Source organism: Myotis yumanensis, unplaced genomic scaffold, assembly GCF_028538775.1.
Source record: "Myotis yumanensis isolate MYYU_CA2020_CCGP unplaced genomic scaffold, mMyoYum1.0.hap1 SCAF_12, whole genome shotgun sequence".
NCBI lineage: Eukaryota > Metazoa > Chordata > Mammalia > Chiroptera > Vespertilionidae > Myotis > Myotis yumanensis.
Genome location: NW_027223763.1, coordinates 26,160,578 through 26,183,490, shown reverse-complemented (window position 1 = coordinate 26,183,490; position 22,913 = coordinate 26,160,578). Strand labels below are relative to the sequence as shown.

General features: G+C 47.2%; 2 protein-coding genes and 1 pseudogene across 4 annotated transcripts in view; 1 reads left to right on the top strand and 2 right to left on the bottom strand.

Annotated features, from left to right (window-relative positions):
• The window catches only part of TBC1D2 (TBC1 domain family member 2), a 42,532-nt gene extending 38,514 nt beyond the window's left edge, over positions 1 to 4,018 (bottom strand). For 2 of the 3 annotated variants that reach the window (XM_070431099.1, XM_070431094.1), the window contains exons 1-2: positions 3,526 to 4,018; positions 63 to 204 (exon numbers count right to left, since the gene is read on the bottom strand). In XM_070431099.1, coding sequence (XP_070287200.1) covers positions 63 to 204; positions 3,526 to 3,900 — 517 coding nt within the window. In that variant the 5' untranslated portion in view covers positions 3,901 to 4,018. The remainder of the gene's footprint in view (positions 1 to 62; positions 205 to 3,525) is intronic. The other variant, XM_070431096.1, reaches the window with a different exon arrangement.
• A 2,105-nt stretch (positions 4,019 to 6,123) lies between these two features.
• Positions 6,124 to 7,372, top strand: LOC139020466 (interleukin enhancer-binding factor 2 pseudogene; annotated as a pseudogene).
• A 5,493-nt stretch (positions 7,373 to 12,865) lies between these two features.
• Positions 12,866 to 22,913, bottom strand: part of GABBR2 (gamma-aminobutyric acid type B receptor subunit 2) — a 314,564-nt gene continuing 304,516 nt past the window's right edge. Inside the window, exons 17-19 of the mRNA XM_070431092.1 lie at positions 20,526 to 20,655; positions 18,031 to 18,148; positions 12,866 to 15,419 (exon numbers count right to left, since the gene is read on the bottom strand). Of these exons, the coding sequence (XP_070287193.1) occupies positions 15,254 to 15,419; positions 18,031 to 18,148; positions 20,526 to 20,655 (414 nt within the window). The 3' untranslated portion in view covers positions 12,866 to 15,253. The remainder of the gene's footprint in view (positions 15,420 to 18,030; positions 18,149 to 20,525; positions 20,656 to 22,913) is intronic.

The window sequence follows — 22,913 nt, the reverse complement described above, 5'->3', positions numbered from 1 at the left end:
GGGGAGTGAGGCTTTGTCACCAAGAGCCCTGGGTGTGCACAGGAGGTGAGCCCATTGGGTACCTAGCTCAAGGCGCAGGGCAGGCTCATTCCCAGCCAGGGCAGCGTCAGGGACGACAGGAGGTGCAGGCAGGCTGTTGTGGAACTCCCAGCGCTTCATCTGCAGCTGCTGCAGCCAGTACAGCATCACTTGCTTGTTGGCGGCCTGAGAAGCACAAGGGTTAGTTGGCAAGGAAGGCTTTGTGCCCACAGGGTGGCACTGGATGTGGGATGTGGGAAGGTCAAGGGAAGCTTGGTAACTCTCCTTCCCAGAAAAAAATTCACTGTGGCTGGGTGCCCACCTGGAAAACACCACCTGCTTCTTGGCCATAGAAGGTAATCAGGCTCTGGTCTCCCACTTAGAGGTTCCTTAACCTTTCTGGGCCTCAGTGTCCTCAGCTGTACTATGGTGATGATAACACTCATTTCATAGGATGGTTGTTATGAGGATGGAATGAGGTAAGGAAGGTAAAGTGGCCAGCATAGTACCTGACATACAGTAGGTGCTCAAAATGTGCTCACTGGGTAAAGGAATTTGGAGGTGCTAAGAGAGAGGGTAAGAGCTTTAAAATTCTGCCCTGGGTGGGGCCCATGATACCATCACTATCTCTATCTCTTTGAGCAACATCTCAATGTCTTAGCTGACTTTGTGTGTAATGGAGAGTCCCTTCTGTTTTAGGGATGCACTGAAGTCATGCATATGATCGGGGACTGGAAAGCCATATGCACATCATGACAAAGTGGCACCCTCCAGGCACCCCCCAAACAGTTAATGGTTGATGCTGATTGGTCTTCCACCACTGGGTGGTACAAACACCTATTCTCACATCCACTGGGTCACCAGATCCTCCAGGGAGGAGGCCGGGCAGGAGTGCTCAGCCTCTTCTACAGATGGAGAAACTAAGGCTCTGAAGCTGCTCTGGTTGGTCCCAGACCCTGGGTCTCCCACTTCTCCTACTCCCAGAGCTTTGTTGTAGTTTATGGCCAGGAGATGTGGCTTATGTAGCAAAGGCCTGCCGTGGTTTGGGCACAGAAGCTGGGCAGCTTGCTCGGAGTGAATGGTGAGTCTCACAGAGCTGCTCACAATCAAGGCCACATGAGAAAAGCAGCAGGCTACGGGCAACCAGGGCAAGCTCCTCCTTTTAAGAGGCTCACAGGTGAGGTGTGCACGAGGCCACGGGGGCTCCAAGAAAGAGGCCCTTGGTCTGTCGGAAAGATATCAAATAAGATAAAATGATACCCACCATCTTCCTTTTCTATACACTTTCCCTGAGAGACCGCAGGTCTTCTCAGGGCTTCACCATGACGTTGCATTCACAAAGTCCAGCCCCAAAACAAACCCACTTTATTAAATCACTGGACAAGTATATATTGAGCACCTGCTATGTGTGTCAGGGAATGAGGGAGGCACTGGAGATACTGTGGTGAGCCAACACACATGCCTCTATCCTCTTAGAACTTAAGAGTCTACCAAGGAGGACAGACACCCGATGTCCTACTGTCTCCTCATCCTGGGTTCAAGTCCTATCAGTGACTGGACCAACCAGGCAGTCAGCCAGTTACGGGAGCCTCCCTGACTCCCCTCTCACATCCCTAGCCACTGTCTCACTCTGTCACTGCTCTAGCTCAGCCATCATTCTCTCGTGATCACCTCCTGATGGACTCCCTGACCCCCAGCCTTGCCTTCTCCTAATTTGTTCTCTACCCAATAGCCAGACTGAGCTTTCGAAGCATTCTACTATCATGGTGTTTCCTTGCTTAAAGCTCTTTGACAATTTCCCACAGCCCCCAGGACAAAGCCCAAGCTCCCTGTCATAATTCACAATGCCCTGCCCTCCTCGTGGGCCTCTGTTCTCCCATTCCATCTTTTGGCTCCCTCTGTACCACAAGCTCTTGGAACTTGCCTGGACACTGGGTGGTAGCATGATTTCCCACCTTTGCTCATGGGGGTCTCTTGACCTGGAATAACATTCTCCCTCGTCTGCTGGTAGAAAACTGATGTCCTCTTTCAGGATTCAGATATCATCCTTTCTGGATGGACCCTCCCACTCAGTGGACCTGACCCATCCTGTCACCACACTTTTCTGGTACAGACTTCCTGTGTCTCTAACAGAACATTTTACTGTGCGTGCCAATCTCCGTCAGTCTCTCTCACCAGATCTTAAGCTGTTTGAGCACCAGGGGGTAGGTGTAATTTGGCTCCATACCCAGTGCCTAGCACAGAGCCAGGCCTGAACACAGATCAATGGAATAGTAAAAGCCGTGTGTTGGAGACCCTGTAGACAGCATTCCACCTGTGGGAGGAGACACCTGCAAACCACATGACCTGTGAAATGCCTGCCTTGCCTGGCCTGAAGTTCCTGGTTTCCATTATTTTACCTGGTGTCCCCATGCTGGCCTGGTTGTAAAGGAGAGTGGAGGCTGTGGGCTGCATCCAGGGGCCTCCATAGATGCCCAGTTGGCTGGAGGTAAGGGTGGAGGGCTGGGAAGATGGGATGCAGTGGGGAAGGCTGTCTCCTGACACATTTGTAATTCAGAGCGTGAATCCTGGAACTCTTATTTCAAAGTGCAGATCTGTCTTTCCAATTAAGTTCTGGGGCACCTCCTTTTGGCTCCACCACCAAGTGCGTCCACCCAACAAACATTGACTGAGCACCCTCCAGGTTCCAGGTGGTATTCTAGGTGCTGGGGAGTATTTCAACAATTTGTAGGTGCCTTTGCTGTTCCAGATGCTTCACATATCTTGTTTTAAATCTCAAAAACTACCTACATTCCGAGAGGTTAAGGGACTTGCCCAGGGCCATACAGCTACTAAGCAGCTGACTTAGAATTTGAATCCAGTCCTGTCTGACGTCAAAGCACATGGCCTTTCCACCGTTTCAGGCTCTCGGGGTCAAACAGGATTACACAAAACCTACTGGGAGGGGAAGCAGGCTTGGATGTGCCCGGATGCACAACCTGAGCTGATCGGTGAAACCTCAATGTTGACCTCCCAGTCCCTGCCAACATTTTCTCAGCATCCATTCCTTCCGGCCAGAACATCAAGGAAAGTGATTTGGAATCTAGGTCTCGAGAGAGGACTGCAAGCTCCTATGCTGACTATCCGTCAGCCCCAAGTCCCCGAAGTTCTGCTGCGGTACTGGTCCCGAGAGGAAGTGAGACTATGAGATCCCAGGAACGGCCCCCCCCCCCCCCCCCCACACACACACACGCAACTGGGCGCCCGAGGCGGGGCCGGTCACTCCATCTCTCTGACTCAGTTTCCTAACCCGAACTGTGGACCCCACACTCCTGCCTTTGTTGTGGGAACCCAGCGAGGAGCTGGGCGTGAATGCGCGTCCGAAATCCCAAAGGCCTGGGCACCCAGGGTTCACGGGGATCAGGACCGGGGATGATATTCCCGGTAAGTTTACTGTGACCGCCCCCGGCGCCCGGCCGCGCCCGAGTAACCCATCCCTGCTTCCGAGGCGGAAACCGCCCCATTTACCTTCAGGGTAATAATCCGGCCGGGAGTCTTGATTTCGAAAGTTCCCTCCTCGGCGTCCGCCTTGCAGTCGAAGACCGCACTGGCGAGGTCGATGCTGTCCAGGGGGTTGGCATCCTGCGCGGTCCGCGAGTAATACAGGTGACACTTCCTCTCGTCGTAGAAGAACCAGCGGGACTTCCAGCCCCGGATGGGCCCCTTGCCGCCAAACTTGCTTAAGTATCCGCAGAGTTTCTTGGGGGCCGTCTCCGGGGGCCGGGCGCAGCCCTCTGACTCCTCGGGAGGCAGCACCTCGGCGCCCCCGGCCAAGCCGGCAGGCTCTCGGGACCCGAGGGCAGAGGAGCTAGGCTCCGGGGGTTTCTCCCGGGCGCCCTCCATCGCCGCTCTGACCGCGCAGGGACCGGAGGACCGCAGCCCGACTTGGGACGAATCGCGGAGCCTCTCAGGGCGATCCGGGAGCGAGCGCGGGCGCAGTGGTGACCCGCGGCGGTGAGCGCCTCACCGACCGAAAGCCCAGTAGGGCGGCGAGCCACCCGCCTTCGGAAACCAGACCACGCCCACCGACACGCCCCCGCAGGCTCCTCCTGCCCCGCCCACTTCCGGGTTTTGCGCCCGCCAGTCAGCCATCTTAACTGAGGGCAGCGGCCGGGCCTGAGGAGGGCCTCTGGCTGGAGGCGTGGTGTCACTGAGCTCGGTTAACGGGCGGGAGAGGAACGGGAAGGGACGCCTGTCACTGACTGGACTGTCCTGGTAGCTCGCGTAGTAATGTCGGAGGATAGGGCCTCACGCCGAGGGGCCGCCGCCCTTACTCCCCAGGCGCCGCGCGGGTCTCCGTCGGACGGCGCATCGCGCGCCCATTGGCTGAGAGAGACGCCACTTCCGGTGTTGCCGGGCGAGTGGGGCTCGTGGGTTCGGCGTCCACCTCTTCTCTTCGCGTTGGTTCTGCGCCTTCGTGGCTCTCAGCCGAGCGCGGCGGCCTTCCCCTCCGGTGTCCCAGCCCCAGCTCACCACCTTCCGGCGCCGGTTGCATAATACAGGGCGCCCGGCTGGCTGCTGCGCTGCTGGGCGGGGTTGGGTCAGTAATTTTGTACGAACTAATAAAGAATAAATGTACCCAGACCCCAACTCGCTCAACTTCCCGCCTCATTCCACTCTCTTGCCCTTTACTCGCCCCTTCCTTCCAGTCTAGGGCGCGTTCTTCCATTTGGGCCGTGGAACCCATTTCCGTCCACCCCTCTGGCCCTTTCTTAGCCGCTTCTCTCCCTTTAGCTGACAAATATGTTCGATTATAGCATTACTTATTATTTCAAAAAAACTGGAAGGAATATAAATGACCAAAAATCTGAAATTGGTTAAGTAACTGATTGGGTACTTTTTGCAGAAGGATATGGAATTCTACGGAAAATATTAGGTTGAAAAAGCAGGCCACAAAACTATTTTCGCAAAACTTATTTAGGTAAAAATAGTATGTTTATGACAGTAAGGTTGGAAAGATGATGTGTAATATTTGAGTTTTAGGGACATTAGAGAGGAACTCCTGTTGATCTAAATGCATTAATTGCTGTATATCCTAATGGATACACTTCTGGTAATTACATCAAAATATAGTCAATATCCCTCCCCTCCTCGGAGGTTGTTGTTAGCTGCAGAGCAAGCGGTTGTCCCGAAGTGCCACCTAGTGGCCGTGGTGGTGTACTGCCCTTGTCCGCATTAGGTGTTCCCAAGCTTTTTTGTCAAAAGGCACTCAGGAATAACCCTCCCACAGCAGAACCCAAACAGGCAGGTTAATAATCTGACATCCTTAAAAACAACATATCTTACATATTCCTTCAACACACTTATTTAGTGAAGGCAAGAGAAACAGATTATCAACAAAATCCTGTGTTTCTTCATGTTCAATAAGGGTTTATTACATGCTCTAACAAACATTATATTTTAAGTTATTTGGAGGTGTTTTCCATGTTGAAGTTTTTCTTTTACTATGGGATAGTTTTAATTCTCTTGTGAAGGAAAGAGTACAGTATTATTGAAAATATGTTTAAAAATGTTAGGATTTGCCGGAAGCTGGTCCATCCTTGCTGCTCGACACAGTTGCTGCAGGGAAGAAACATCTGCACAGCATATGTTTCAAGGGACCTGGCGTATATGGCATACTGTTCTTAGTATGTTTGCTCCCCTTCTTGGCGCTATGTGTTCTAACCAAGGTCACCTCTCCGAGAAAGGTTGTTTCCCCAGGTAGGGGTTTTTCCCTGAAGTTAGGAAGGGAATAGCACCTCTTAACTAAGTGTCAGGCGGGTAGTTAATCACTTTAACTATGAACAATCAGGCTTAAGCTACATAATCTTTACTCCCTGGAATGGAGATAAGAAACGCCCTAACCTTCGGAATAGAAATTGATAGGATTAAAATCAACTGGTATAAATACAGATGTAATAAGACAATAACACACAGAACCTGGCTGGAGATCCTGGCTACAGAATCTGGCTAGGCTGCTGATCAACTGAACGCTGCCACTGTGTCATTCCTTCTTCGCTGACTCCGTCCACACCTTTGGGAACCCCTGGACCTGCTGGGGTTGGACCCCAACAAGGCTTGGTTCAGGATCTAGGGCGCCATGAGGGGCGACAGAGGCCGAGGTCGTGGCGGGCGCTTTGGTTCCCGAGGAGGCCCGGGAGGAGGGTTCAGGCCCTTTGTGCCCCAAATCCCATTTGATTTCTATTTGTGTGAAATGGCCTTCCCTCGGGTTAAGCCAGCACCTGATGAAGCTTCCTTCAGTGAGGCATTGCTGAAAAGAAATCAGGACCTTGCTCCTAATTCTGCTGAACAGGCCTCTATCCTTTCTCTGGTGACAAAAATAAACAATGTGATTGACAATTTGATTGTGGCTCCAGGGACATTTGAACTGCAAATTGAAGAAGTGCAACAGGTTGGATCATATAAAAAGGGAACAATGACTACAGGACATCATGTGGCTGACCTGGTGGTAATCCTAAAGATTTTGCCAATGTTGGAAGCTGTTGCTGCCCTCGGGAACAAAGCCGTGGAAAGCCTAAGAGCACGGGATCCTTCTGAGGTTTTGACCATGCTGACCAATGGAACTGGCTTTGAGATCAGTTCTTCCGATGCTACAGTGAAGATTCTCACTACAACAGTGGCACTCAATCTCCGAAAACTGGATCCAGAACTCCATTTGGACATCAAGGTGTTGCAGAGTGCCTCAGCAGCCATCCGACATGCTCGCTGGTTTGAAGAAAACGCTTCTCAGTCCACAGTTAAAGTTCTCATCAGACTTCTGAAGGACCTGAGGATTCGTTTTCCTGGCTTTGAGCCCCTCACACCCTGGATCCTTGACCTACTCGGGCACTATGCCGTGATGAACAATCCCACCAGACAGCCTTTGGCCCTCCATGTGGCATACAGGCGTTGCTTGCAGATTCTGGCTGCAGGACTGACTGTTCTTGCCAGGGTCAATGGGTATCACAGACCCCTGTGAGAGTGGCAACTTCAGAGTACACACGGTCATGACTTTGGAACAGCAGGACATGGTCTGCTACACAGCTCAGACTCTGGTCCGAATCCTCTCACATGGTGGCTTTAGGAAGATCCGTGGCCAGGAGGGTGATGCCAGCTATCTTGCTTCTGAAATATCTACCTGGGATGGAGTGATAGTGACACCTTCAGAAAAGACGTATGAGAAGCCACCAGAGAAGAAGGAAGAAGAGGAAGAGAAGGAGAATACAGAAGAACCACCTCAAGGAGAGGAGGAGGAAAGCATGGAGACTCAGGAGTGACTCCCTTCTCTCCACCCTTTCTTACCCACGGGGAAGCTTGGAGCTGAGCTAACTGCTACTGGGCTCTATATGGTGGCATTTCTGAGGCCTGGGGGAGACAGGAAAGAAAATAAAAATAAACCACAGAAGTAAAAAAAAAATGTTAGGCTTTCTGGTGAACAAAACATCATGATATACTTCCTAACACACCTATTTTTGAGTAATATCATTTTCAATTGATAAAACCCAAGGATTCATGTTTATTTGGCACATTACTTTCAAATAGATAATGTTTAAAGGAATTAGGTTCATTTAAACCTACAAGTCATTTGCAAACAAGGTTCTCATTGGCAGTTTTCCTATAAAATATTAAAAACAGATAAACAACATTTAACATGGCATTCAAGGTCAAAATTGGCTCCCCAGCTACTTGGCAGGATCATTGTAACAAATGTCTACTCCATCAGTCCAATTTTATATGACTGAGCCTCATGGAAATTCAGTTCTACACATCAAGCACATGTTTTACAGCACTTAGTTATAGAATCTTGAAAGAAATGACCTGACAGTGCATACATTGAACATGTTCTATTTTATATCCCATTTCAAATTCTGAATGTAAACCAGATTATACAAAAGGAATGTTGGTTCCAGGGAAACTTGCTTTTAACTTTGTTTTATTTTAAAGAATCAAATAACATGAGAGAATATTTTAGTTTAATTTTCACAAATTTATAAGCCAGAGGAATAAAAAAAAACAACTAGACTTCTGTGTTTTATGTTCTTGGTATGCTTGGTAAGAAATACAGGAGCAACATTTAATGGGTGGGGAGAGAAAATTCTCATGGGAAATTAAATATCAAATCTTGGTGGTACCTTCATCACTTCTCTAGTGTCCCAGAGTTAGACGGTCTGTATTTGAATTCTGGCTCTATAATCACAGATGTCTGACCTTGGACATAGTTACTTAGCCTCTCTGCCTGAGTTTCTTCATTTGTATAGCAGGATAATTATGGCACCAACCGCATAGTGTTATTACATGATTATGTGAGGTAAACCACATAAAGTGCTTACACAGTGTCTGGCCCATAGAAAGCATTTGGCAAGTGTTAGCTACTAGAATTAGCCTGAGTTCTAGGAATCCTAGGGTCTTTGAGCTGGTAGGGACCAACATTCATTTGTACCAGATCATTTTCTAAACTCTCTTATTTTTATTCAAGATTCTATAAACACTATCAAACATGCTTGGCATGTGGTTACCCTTGGTGGGGATGGGTAGTGGGGAAGATGGTATGAGGATTTTCCCCTATTGAGGTGGAGAGGTGATTTGCAGCAAGAAACTGGGAGAGGGAAGGAGTTAAATTTGACACTGCCTCCATCCTAGAATTTTCCCTCCATCCCTCCTCCCTCTTTCCTTCCCCACCTTTTCTTTTTTTCTTTTCAGCCCATTGTCTCATCAATTTATCTATAAAATCTCTTGCCTCATGGAAATGAGGTTTTACTAATTTTTCTCAAGACTAGAGCAGATGCAGATGAGATTTGGCATTTACTTCTGTTTCCTGCAGAAAACCTTTTCCCAAAGTATGTTCAGCCTCAGCTTGTTGTGTGCTATTTGTCTTTATGCTGCAGAATCTTCATAGACTCTAATGGGTGTTTTTTTACTGTCCAGGAAAAGGCATATTTTATTGAAGTATATAATACATTATGTGTGATTTCTTTATATATATACTAGTATATGATTTTTACAAAAATATGTATATGTAACATATACATATTTATATTTTTATGTGTAAATCTACATATAAAAGGCTAAGTGACCGTTCGACCATCCAACCGTTCGGTAGGTATGACGCGCACTGACCACCAGAGGGTAGTTGCTCAACGCAGGAGCTGCCGAGCTGCAGTGACTTGGTGGTGGCGGTTCTTGGGTGACACACCCCAGTACCAGAGAGGAGTGAGCCCAATTCCTTGGCTGTGTGATTCCACCTTCGGTCATGGGTTATGTTGTTGTTGGGGCACTGTTGGCTCCAAATCTGGTTTACTGCCGAGCTGCAGTGACCGCAGATGCCCTTCGAGCCACAGCGCTGCCCCAAGTGCAGCTGGCCAGGGAGGGACTGCAGGAGGTTGGCTCTAGGGCATGTCCAGCCCCGTCTCACCCAGTCCCATCCCACTGGCCACTTTCTAATTAATTTCCTTTCAATGTGCATGAATCTGTGCACCAGGCCACTAGTATAATATATAAAATATACATATGTGTGATATGTATGTGTGTTACTATACACATATAATCACACATCATAAGTGTACAGCTCAAAGAAATTTTTTTCTGTTGTTAATCCTCACCCAAGGATAATTTTCCATTGATATTTAGGGAGAGTGGAAGAGAGAGGGAAAGACAGAGAGAAACATCAATGTGAGAGAAACCCATTGATTGGTTGCCTCCTGCACGAGCCCCGATCAGGAACTGGGCCAGGGAGTAGCCTGCTACCAAGATATGCAACTAAAATATGCCCTGGACCAGAATTGAACCCGGGACCCTTTGTTCCACAGGCTGATGCTCTAGCCACTGAGCCAAACAGGCTAGGGCTCAAAGAATTTTTATGTAGTGAACACAGGCCTGTAAACACTGCTCAGATCAAGAGCCAGAACATTACTAGCACCCAGAAGCCCTCCTCACACCACCTTCCCCACCCAGGGTAACCACTGTTCTGATGTCTAAAAATTAGTTTTGCTTCTTTTTAAACTTATTAAAGAATCTTACAATATACTCTCTTTTATGTCTGGCTTCTTTCACTCTACATATTTTTTAGATTCATTAATATTGTCACATGTAGTTGTAGTTTTTTCCATTCTCACTGCTGTATAATATTCCACTCTGTGAATATACTCCATCATATTTTTTTTCTGACCTACTGTTGATAGCATTTGCCAGCCTGGTCATTTCCAAGCAGTGACTATCAGATCCAGGGCTGGCATTTCCCCCAGAAGGGTGAGCATCTTCTATCTTGCCTTTGGATGCTGGCAGAATCCTTCTGTCAGATCTTGGAGGCTTGAATGCTCCAGATGCAGTGGTCAGGGGGGATATGGGCGATGAGCAACTTGGGAGAGCTTTGTTTCTGCTTCTTCCATGTTGTTGGCTTGCCTGGGCCTCAGCGCAGTAAGGGTTTCCCCCTCTCACGTTGCCTGGGCCAGAGGTGCCCAGACTGGGTTTATGGCCTCAGTCTATTCAAGTTCAAATCGCATCACTTGATGAATCTCAGAGGTGTGCAAATGTATACATTAAACAATTGTGTTTTAATTTTAAGGTAATCTAAAATAAATTAAATTGGCATGTTCTGGGTGATCTGAATCCAGCTAGTTCTGAGGAGGCAGTTTAAGGAAGTGGTAAGAGGGTGTGCTCTAGCGTCAAATTCCTTCTCTATCATTCCCGCTGTGTGACCCAGGACCGCACTCACCTTCGGTGCCGGTGTCTAGTTGCAAAAGGGCAGCAGTAATTGTTCCTGCTCTAGAGTCCCCGTAAGATCTAAATGAGATTATGCCTGCAAAGCACTAAGCCTAGCGTTTAATGAGCATCAGCACTCAATCACCGTTTGATTTGTGTGTGTTATCTGAGGGGCCTCATGACTGTCAAAGGCTCGTGAGAAAAAAGCAAAGGTGGATTGAATAGAGAAGTGATGTGTTAGAGCTGAGTGAGGGCCAAGTGACATCATGTCCTGCTGAATAAATGAAGTTGTCACAGTAGTTTAAATAAGGAAAAGCAGTGTGATAATTGAGTCATCACACCAGGCAGGCGGAATTCAAAGGAATGTGCCCGGGAGCAGTTGGTGCTACGCTCGCACAGTGAGCTGCAATTCATTTTTCAGCAAAAGCTCATTTGTCCCATTAAATCAGTGTTGTTAATATGTTTTCTATTGGTTTTGTCATTTTGTTTGCATTTAATTTATAAATTTATGTGGCTTTTACATGAAGGATGTAAGCATGTGTTTATATCTAGTTTGAACATATTTAGGTAATTTGCTTTATAAAAACAATCGAAGTCAACACCATGTCTTAAAAGGTGTCTCTACAATTTCCAAGTTTGAAAAATACTGCCCTGGGTCTGTTCCATTGGGATTCAGACGGAGAAAAAGCAAATGTGTTTCCTCTTGGCTCAGAGCCCTAACTCCCCATGTGCCAGAACTCTCCAGTAACAGGCTGGTGGACCCGAGCAAGAGAGCAGCCATGACCTTGGGAGCAAAGACGGCCAAGCTAATAGCTCTGCAGGCGGGCAGCTTCTCCAGTTTCACTCTATTCCAAAGCTGTGAGCATGGAATTTATTTTGTGAGGTAGGTGAGCATGGTGTTACTTGTCTTGCTTTCTAGGATTTCTACCTTTGCCTTCAGGACCTTGGAGATATATGGCTCTACAGGAGAAAATGTTTCCTGTTACTTAGATAACCTAGATGTCAGCAAGGGTGATGATGGCCAGCGAGATCTAGAGGGGATAACCCATACTTCCCATTCCTGTGCCTTTCCGAGGCTCCTGTGATTTTCCGGGAGCTGATGATCACCTGCGGCTCCACGTTCCTGCCTGTGCAGGGAGCGTATTTTCCCTCTGCACCGTGTGGTTTACTTCTTCTATCCCCACTTTGGCCTCCACCTAAATCCAAGAAGTATTTGTCTCTTTCTTTCATTTCCACCCAAATCCACAAGACTTTTGCTTGTATAGTAAAGGTTACTGAAGGTTTTAAGGGACATTCTGCAGGAGGGGGGTGAAGTGAAGGAGAGGGTTTACTTCATAGCAACACAAATGACTTAAAATCAAATGTTTGACTTCTCTGTTCTTAAAGGTCTTTTGGCCATTTTGCCATGTTACTTGAACTTGGCTTCCGTCCTCTCTCACCTTTCTCTCTCCTTCCCCTCCCAAATTTCTAGTCCTTTCTAACCGAACTGTTGCCCTCTCTTTAGCCTTGTTTCCAGAATCTCTCTCCCCTGCCCCCATGGTGAGTCAAGATATTTTCCCTAACAGTTTCCTGCCTAAGAAGCATGCTATTGTCCGATTAGGGGAGGCCAAATCTCACCGGCTGTCATGGTCTGGAGCGGGCGTCAGGGCTGGGTGTGGGGGAACAGTAAGGTTTCTCGATTAGTCAGGAACCTTTTCGTTCCAAGTGATGAGATTTGAACTTGAACCAACCATGACAAAAAGGGTGATTTATTGGAGGAGTGGAGATTCCAAGGAAGGCCTGCACCCCCCAGCAGGGAAGGCTCAGGGTGCTGCTGGCCTTCAGGAACAGCTGTTCTTGACCGGCTTCATTTTTCTGTTCTGTGGCTGACTACATTGCTTTACATGGAGGAGACCTGGGGAAGGGACTTACTGGCCCAGCTCAGGTCAGGTTCCCACTTTAGATCCATCACCTGTGGCCAGAAGCTGTGCCAAATGGTAACAGGGCTGCGCTGTCAGCAGAAGGCAGGGCGGGCAGCTTCGGAAGGAACAATGCTGAGCAGGCAACCCCAGAACCGTCCCTTGAGTTTCTGAGCAGAGGAATATGGCCTGAAATGACCTGCATTTTGGGCTTGAGAGTAGGCATTACAGACGACAGTTTTTCCCCTTTTATTCATAAAAACAAATTTGCAACAATTTATTAAAAATTGATACCATGCAATAGGGGGACGAGAAATTCCTCATGTACATTTGATTCTGGCAGTTCCAGTCTAATTTAAAGCGTTTGTGCACTAACATCATTGGAAAACACCTCAGGCTGAATGAAGCCTTTTCAGAAATGTGCGGTGTGTTTGCTGCGTATAAAAGAACAGACCGTTAAATAGCTAGAGTCACTTCTGTGGGTCTTGTTATTTGCAGGGAAATTTTAAAAAATGGGTGAACCTACAGTATCAGTAAGACAGAGAATGTACTTTGTGGGTTAACCTAGAAGACTGTGCACGTTCAGGAGTCACAATGGGTTACAGACGCACACACTCACCTCCGACTGTCCAATACTTTTGTTTCTTTTTTCCCTGCTATGCTGGAATAATATTTCTACAGGTATTTTTTTTGTGTGTATACATTATGTACAATGAATTGTCTCTTTCTCTTTGAAAAATTAATGTGACCCTTTAAATTAAATCTGATTTTGGTGAAATCAAGAAAGCAAGTAAATACTGTAATACACAGTGAGTGACAACACCGGTTTTTAGTGCCTAAACAGACAATGACTTCAACTTGACCTGTGATGTGTGAACATTTTTCCCCCTAAAAGCTACAGTACCTCCATAACCTCTCTTTGGGGGAGGGGAGAGGAAAGCTACACTGCGTGAAATAGGGTGTTCTGAAATGTTGTTGATGGTAAGATCCCCGTGGGCCCTTTTGTCAAAGCCTGGCGGTGGCGGCAGCATGTTCCTGACGTCAGTGGTCTGGGAAGGGATTATTGCCTGCCTGTGGAAGCTGCCATTCGGTTTCTTTAGGGAGTGAGCGACTGCTCAGTTGTGCAGATGTCCTGGACGTTGTCATTCAGGCCTTTCTTCAGCAAAGAATGAACCTGTCTAGGAAGGTCACAAAGGTCATAGGGAGCCTCTCTTCAGCCAGCTGATCCTGGTAGAGGGCTGTGTTGGGAGCTTCTGTGGGCCGCTCCCCTGGCTGTTGTGAGGGCTAAAGGTCACGGTCATCCTGATTCCTCACGGATCAGGTCGCTTCATTGTTTGGTATGAAGCTTTCCTGCATGAGATCAGGTGAGATAGGCAGGGGTGGGTATTATTTCAAGCCCAACTTGTTAGAGAGGGGAGACTGAGGCTCAGAGAGACGCTAGTGACCTGCCCAAGATCATGGAGGGAGTCAGCAGTGGAGTAAAGACTTGAACCCAGGTGTGTCTTACTCTCAGGAGGTGCTCTTTGGGGTTCAACTACAAGGAAAGAGTGACAGTGTGCTGACTGATCACCCCTGTGACCGCCTTGCCTGGACTGAAGGATGCTCACCAGCTTGCCTGGACTGAAGGATGCCTTCTGAAGCCGAGAGAAGCCCTCAGCTAGCAACTCCTTCCCCTATGAGTACAGGGATGTCTTCTAGAAGAATGCCCATGATTCACTTTGGTCAGAAACAAAGTCAGTGGGAAAAAACAATAACAGCAACAACCCAGCAAGCCCTTGGGCCCTGATGAGAGAGGTTAAAGTGCACAATCCTTCTTTTTTGTGTATGCTGGGAGCAGACTCCCATGATTAGCTCAGGTGGCCCCCCTTATTACCAGGAACACCTGATACAAACACAAGGACATGGCCAATGAGGTGGGTGCATGACCGACTGTTGGTGAATGCTGCAGAGCGTGTCTGCAGTGACGTGCCCTAAATCCCCACGGTTCAGAACGGGTGTTATTGTGTTAATGTGTGGCATTTATCAGAGAGTAAGGTCCCACCAGGAGGCCTGTGAGCCAGCCTGCTCCCGCACCCCGGCCCTGGGCCACCTGCTGCAGAGCTGTGCCTGGCTGCCCTTCCTGCGGGCTCCCTGCTCCAGGAAGGCTGGTTGGCTGGACTGGCAGCTGCGGGCCTGACTGCCCTTCCCACCTCCGTCCCCAGAGGGGAGAAGGGCTGACTTGGGGTCTGCAGCCAGCAATGGGTGTGCAGAGGCGAAGGCCGTTTCTCCAGCAGCCCTTCCTCTTCCCAAGGCTGTGCAGCGACTTCTAGCTGGAGTTCTAGTGACTCTTTCCTTGTCTAGGTTTTTTTCTCTCAAAGTTTCAAATATTTCAGTTCCTCCTGTTTGCAGACATTAAGGAAGAAGTCATTTCCATTCCTCTTCTTTGTGAAAGAATAAAAACTTCACAAATAAGGCGCGAGGTCAGGTGCCAAGTGCGCCCCATCCTGTCCACCTGAGTGCCATCCAAGAGTCCCGCAAGGCCAGCATGGCGCCCAGCTTCTCCGCAGCCAGATCCGACAGTGTTCCTGCTCTGCTCTGTGTGGTTCTCTCATGGGGGAGGCCCAGCCCCAGGCCTACCACCCTCACAGGCCCGAGACCATAACTCGGAAGGAGGGTGGCACATGTCTGTGGCGGGGGCTGGCGGTGGGGCTGACGCAGGGGCTGACACAGCTGGCGTCCACACCTCCAATGGACGGGAGGTAGGCGTGGTGGAGGATGGGGAGCTGGAGGGACAGCCGGCGCTGGATGCTGTGGCAGGGAGACAGAGAGAGGGAGGAGTGTTAAGGGAGGCTATCTGGCTGCTCACCAGAAAGTCCCTGGACTTGCTTCGGCTAAGAGGCTGATGGTGAGTAACAGTTTTCTCTGAATTCTCTGAATTCAAGATCATCTAACCATTCACCGGTCTAGCAGGTATTTAATGCAGGCCTACCTGTACCGCCCTGGCAAGAACCAGGGAGACAGTAAACTAGGAGGGTGCTCCTTGAGCTTCCGGTGATTCCTAAGAATAAGGCTTTGCCCTTTCAACAGGGCTTTCTGCAAACACAGACAGCTCTCATTGTCTACTCTTGCAGGCCTCCACATGGACGTGGCTTTGGGTTTCATCCCTGAAAGCCTTCTCAACTGACCCATCCTTCCCCACTGGCTCTGCCTCCCTGCCTCATCCAGGAACTCAGCCCTTCTTGCTGGGCCAATTCCAGAAGGTTCCTTCCTGGTCTTTGGTGACTAGCATTATTTCTTCAACACCGAGATGGGACACTCAGGGCTCTCTAAGATCTGCCTCTTGCCAGGTCCTCCAGCTGGATCTTCTACCCTCTCTTTCTGTAAGCTCTACCCTCCGGCAGCTAATTTCCCCAAAACACTACGCATGGCCACTCTCCACGCCTCTGCATAGGCTGTTCCCCCGCCAGGAGAACCTTGTTCTACTTCCCATCTGATGAGCTCTTTTCCTTTAAGATCCAGTTCAAATGTCACCTTTGTGCAAATTCCCCCAGAGAATGAGCCCACTCCTCCTCTGAGCCCCCAGAGCCCTCGGAAACTTCTGAAATGCAGCCAGAAATACCGGAGCTGGAGGTGGGGGAGGGTTTGCTTGACCGATGGAGGAGCAGACTGGAAATGGAACTGCCTTCCAACTCCCTCCTACTGCCACACCTCCACGCTCACCTTCTCATCATTCTTCACCGTGACGTGACGGGCAGGTCAGGAAGTCACCTTAGTTGTTGGGAAAGCTGCTTTGGGGGGATGTGCGCAGGCCACCGCCCCTGCTGCGCCCTGCTGCGCTTTGTGTACTTCTCCATGGCAGCTGGGAAGCTGCCTTCCCTGTATTCTTAGGCCTGCTGTGTCCCCAGCGCCTGGCCATGCAGGTGGGACGAAACTCCAGATCTCCACAAAAACCCAGAAGGCAAAAGCAGTATTCCCGTTTTAAAGATGAGTTTATGTAACTTGCTCACAGAAACAAAGCAGAAACAAACAAGGTGGGACTTCTGCTTCTGTTAAACCACAGAGTTTTGTGGAGGAGGCCAATCACAGTGGCTGCCTCAACGCAACAGGCTGTGCTTGGACTGTAGGGAGGGCATTGGTCGGGATCTGAGATGGACGGGGACAGATGCAGGGCTGGCTGCCCCCAATCCGTTTAAGGACCTGTTGGCCAAAAGGGCTTCTCTCAAGAGATACTTTGCCGGTGCTCACGAGATAAGGGTGTTAGAGATCTCATTTTGAACCTTTGTAACATCAACTATGACCAATTCCTTAAGGCAAGATGGTGTTGGAAAAGAATCCAGAACAAGGGAGCTGAAGAATCAACTCTGACCTGGGGAAGGGTGCCATCTAACTGGGAAAGGTGGGCATCTGTCTGGTTGTCAGAGTCACAGAATTCTGCTGTCTGGTGGCATCCTGTTTACATTTTCATTCATTCATCAGACACTTGCCAAGAACCTACTCAGCTCTTGAACCTGTGTTTAGTCCAAGGGACATATGAAGGACCCATATCTTACTGTCATGGTGCTGACATTCTAGTGTAGGGAACTGACAGGTAAATCGCTGACGCATGCCATGTAACCATCACTAATAGTTCTGACTGTAAGCCAGTGAGCCTTGGAGCTAATTGGGTGGAGAGGCTATTAGCTCTAACACTGAATGGCCCCAAATGGCAAGGCAGTTGGTGATTCAGCTGTTTTTGCTGGTTCTCACTGCTTGTCACTTCCCAGGAGCCAACTTGCAGGGTTGACCTTTCTAATCTCTGTGTCCAATCTGTTGTGAGCTGGGAAGAACTAAAAACTACCACTGGGAACAAAGCGAACTGAGATGTCCAGGTCTGTGCTTAGAAGTTTCCTTCTCATTGAGTTTTCTCTGACCACCCTATTCAAAACTATACTTCTAACCCCCTTCCCTGCTTTATTTTTCTCCACCATTTAACATACTAGGTTTCACTTTTTTAATTAAGTTATTGTCTTACAAATAGATTGGTAGCCCCACGAAGGGAGGGATTTTTGTCTGTTTTCTTTACTGCTGTGTTTGACACATAGTAGGTCTCAGTAAATCATTGTTAAATAAACGCATTTAGCAAGATTAAGTTTTATACACAATAAAGCCAATGTGCTACAGTGGAGAACCAACCTGGGATTTGAGATTTGACAGACCCAAGTTCAAATCCCATCTCCTGCACATAGCAACCGGATGAGCTTTGACGAGTCACCTCCTTTTTTGAATGTTAGTTTTCTCATCTGTACAATGAGCACTGTCATCTGACCTGCACCATGGGGTTGCTGTGGAGTTCACATAAAGACATGGTGCATGGTACACTGTAAACTGTTCTGCAGGTGTTACGTACTCTGGCAGCAATTCTCAAGGAGAAGGTACTTACTGTTCCGGGGAGTTTATATCTTCTATAGGATCTTTGCATGTTCTTGACGGCTCTGTTGTGTTCCACTGCAGCTGGGGATTTTGATCGAGGTGATTTTTTAAAATGGCCTTTCCTCCATCTGAATGCAAAACAACGTCACAACACGTGATATTGACTTGATTTTTAAAAACTGACAATGCAGTATTTTTAAGATGCTGCCCCAGAAGAGAGGATGCAAAAGACTCCAGCATCCCTCTGCATTCTCCAAGCCATGGTCTCTTCAGCAGCTCTCCTGGGACCAAGGCTGGGAGCGGAGAAGCCTCCACCCAGGGATGGAAGGGCGTGCTGGAGATGTGTATGGTGTTCCCCTGCCCTCCTTTTCTCCAAGAACAAAATAATAAAATGGGGGTGGGGATGTGAAATCAGGTCAACCAATGTAGGCAACATATAATTTCTCCTTATATCTAAGGAAATATGCTTGTTACCTGAGTTGTAATATATTTTGGCTTACTTGTTGTTTAATTATTTTACTACTTATGATGGCTTTTGCACTGTGAAAAAATGTTCTTATTGGCCCTGGCCGGGTGGCTCAGGCAGTTGGAACTTCATTCCGTACTCCAAAAGGTTGTGGGTTTGATTCCCAGTCAGGACACATACCTAGGTTGCAGGTTCGAGGTCAGAGTGCGGTCAGGGCATGAATAGGAGACAACCCATCAATGTTTCTCTTTCACATCAATGTTTTTCTCTTTCAAATCAATAAAAACTTATCCTTGGGTGAGGCTTAAAATTATTTTTTTCTTTTGTAGTTGAATTTGTCAACCTTTTCTTTTGTGGTTTCTGTGTTTTGCATCGAAATTAAAAAGTCTTTCCTTCCTGTGAGATTATAAATTCTTCTATACTCTCTTCTAGCATATTCATGGTTTCACCTTTTATATTTAAATATTTTATCCACTTGGATTTTTGTGTAAAGTGTAAGGATCTAACATTATTTTTATCCCAATGATATTTATTAAATAATTCATTCCCCTACTAATTTGAAATGCCCACCTTTTATGAGAAATAATTTTTATTCTTTCAATTTCCTTGTTACCTCCATTTAAACATTTTAAACAATCAATATACAATAAATTTATAATATTGCTTTTCTAATATATTAACTATATTATATATGGTAAAATTAATTATAATTTTATATATTAATTTTATAATAAGAATACTTATTACTCATGTAATAATAAAAGAAACAAGATTTTTTCATTGACTTAAAATTAATTTTATAATAAAAATGAATGTATGCTAATGACAAAATGCAAACAATAGAGAAGTATATAAAATGAATTGTAAAAGATTCCCTTCTCACCCATCCTTCCACACAGGTGGGTACTGTTAACTATTTGGTGTCTGTTCTTCCAAATAATTTTAAAAATGCACTTACACTCACATGCAATTTATATATATCATAATGCTAGTCTTCATCTTGCTTTTCACTTGAAGATCTTGCCATATCTGCACAAATAGATCACTTTTTTTTGTTAATCCTCACGTGAGGATTTTTTTTCCTCATTGATTTTTTTTTAGAGAAAGTAGAAGGGAGGGGAAACAGGGGAGAGAGAGAGACATCGATGTGAGAGAGATACATCGATAGGTTGCCTCTTTAATGTACTCTGACTGGGGCCAGGGATCGAACCTGCAATCCAATACATGCCCTTGACTGGAAATCGAACCCACAACCCTTCAGGGCCCAGGCTGATGCTCTAACCACTGGGCCACCAGCCCGGGCCCACCTCACTTTTTAATAGCTGTATTATGCGCCCTGTCTTATTGTACCATAATTAACGAAACTACCCCAAATAATGACCATTTATGTTAATTCCAGTTTTTCTCCCCTAAAAATAACGTGATGAACAGTGTGTGTCTATATCTTTGCCTATGTGGGAGTATTTCCAAGGACGGGCTCCCGCTAGTGGAATTGCTAGGTTGAGAGGTTTCACATCTAACAGTTGGAGAGTGCCAGACTGGCTTCCAAAACGTTGCAGGAGAATTCTCAGTCCCACACACTCTTACCTACACTGGAATCTAAACTTTTGCTGAAACCAAAATGGCTTGTGTTACTTCAGCTTTCATTTCCCAGGTGGTTGTGGGGAGAGAGGGTCATGTCATATCCTACTGATGATTCCTTTCCTGTACATTGATGTGGTGCACTGGAAACTAAGACATGTCGTTTGGAGGAGTACATGTGATCTATATGCTAAGAACAATGTGTCCCCATCAGAACACGGAATGCTGGCCATGTGTGTACAGGAGCAACTGAAGCCTCAGGGTCAGCAGAGTGGGGCTCTAGATGGGCACTGAACTGTGGCCAGAGATATGGCCTCCAGGTGCTCCAGCTCTGCCCGTGTGATCTCAGACCAGCCCGCCCCTCCCTGACCTCGGTTTCCTCATCTGTAAAACGGGAGACTGATGGCTGGTATTTGACACCCAGGCCCCCACGCTGCAGGGACTCCACCTCCTCTTACCTGTGCTCTCGGAGAAGTGCCCCAGGTTGAGGATGTCGTTGAGCTCTTGGTAATGGTTCTGTTTAATGTAGGTGGTCTTTTCTGGCGTGTCCTGCAGTTGCATGGTGACCTCTTCCAAGTCTTTATCGAGCTAGAAGACAAAGGCTCCAGGTGAGTCAGAGCTCCAGCCTAGCCCCTGCCCCGGCAGCCAGGCCTCAGAGCCAAGAAGCGGCTCACAGGGTCACAGGGCTGGGCCTTGGGCTGGTTTTGGGAGGCACTGAGAGCCAGAGGGACTGGTGCATTTGGGGAAGAGATGCAGACGGCCCTGCCAGCTCTTGTTCCAGGAGGAGCTGTGATGAGAGGGGCCTGGGCTTTGCAATGATGTGTCCAGTGCAGCCTTGTGCCTCAAGGAGCAGCCCAGGGAGGGGAGAGCATCCCCTTGCAGGCTCTGAAGCTGGCCAAGCCTAGGGGCAAGCCCAGAGCTTTTCCTCACTGGCTGTGTGCTAGCTGGTGAGGACTTATTTTAGTTCTTTCATCTGTACAATGGGTGTAATAATGGTATCTACCTTACAGGGTTCTTAAGAAGATTAAATGAGATAATACAATAATTTAGTCCAGTGCTTAACACATATAAGAGTAATCTGCTACTGTAAGATTATGACTGTAATTATTATTATTGATACTAGCAGAGTCCTTGGTGTGGGGGAACAGATCTGCAGGACTGGCCAGCTCTTAGCCTCACACTGTTGTGGAGAATCAGATGCAAGCCCTGGGCAGTCCAGTCCCTGGGGAATGTGTGTGTTGGGGAGTGGACCGTAGTTGGGAGGGTAGGGGCACCCTATTACAACATAAGGGAGGGACCATGTCAACTGTAAAGTACTGTCCTGATGTCAAGAACACAGCCATAAATTATTTAATAAGTTTTCATGTGCAGGAGGTGAGAGATACCTCTTTCTGTGGGACTCAAATGGCAAGGCTAGGATCAAAGGTGGAAGCACCAGGAAACCAGATTGTAGTTCAAGTCCAGGAAAAACAACCCAACACCTTAGGGTATTTGACAGTGGCTTGGGTTTTGGGTTTCCGGAAGTGAGTAAACTCTTCGTTGTTGGAGTGTGGAAGTCGAGGGACAGAAACCTGTCCTACTCTGCTCCCGTGGCTAGTGGAGGGCGGTCCCACAGTGAAAGCCAGCGTTAGATGCCAGACCGCTGTGCAGAGTCTCTTGTGGCAGAGACTGTGAGCAACTGGAAATACAGAATACTCACATTTGAATTTCAGATAATAAGGGATCATTTTTTAAAATAAGTATATCCCAAATATTGTGTGGGACATACTTACACTAAAAATATGACTGGTTGTTTGTCTGAATTAAAAATCTTTTTCAAAATGAAGATAAATTTTATTCTCATTATAAAAATGATTCATGTTCATCATAACAAATTCAAACAATGCAGAGGAAAGTATAAGAATCAAAGATTATCTGAAATTCCCACTTTGTACATCTATGTGTGTATATACCAGCCGTGGGCAAACTACGGCCCGCAGGCCGGATCCGGTCCGTTTGAAATGAATAAAACTAAAAAAAAAAAAGACCGTACCCTTTTATGTAATGATGTTTACTTTGAATTTATATTAGTTCACACAAACACTCCATCCATGCTTTTGTTCCGGCCCTCCGGTCCAGTTTAAGAACCCATTGTGGCCCTCGAGTCAAAAAGTTTGCCCACCCCTGGTATATACTATTAAACACACTCCTATTTCTACTTAGATTATTACATGAATATTCATTCTATTCTACAATCTGTTGTATATTACTTATCATATCATACCATATGACATGATGATGACTTAAAAACACCCTCTAATTTCCTTTTTAATTAAATGTGTCTGAATTAAGATTTAACTGGGCATCCTGTATCTAATCTGACAGTCCTATGTTCCACTTCTTCCTTGGGACTCTTAGCTACAGACTACATTTCCCAGACTCCCTCTGGCTAAGTATAGTGTGAAAGTTCCTGTCAAATGTGACTGGAGCAAACCCAAAATGTGTACAATTTTGTATCACTTGCTTAATAGGCATTCCCTTGCATGGACTTCTTTCTCTTTCCTTCCTGAGCCTGAGAACAGGACGTGCCTTCCCCCTGGGTTTAACAGTACTGCTGTGGCCTTGGGGAGTGGCAGACAAGAATAAAGGGGTCTCATTCGGCAATGACCTTAGGGGAGCAGAGCTACCCACCAATCTGGACTTCTCTCTTTAGCACCATTAGGTAAGAGAAAATTTTCTTTGGGCCACTTTATTTTGGGGCCTCTTTATTATAGTAACTTAGCCAGTATCCTAACTAAGACATCTTCATTCCTCTCCTGTCCCATTGAATTAAAATTCCTCTATTAAATACCTGGTCCAAGAACCTT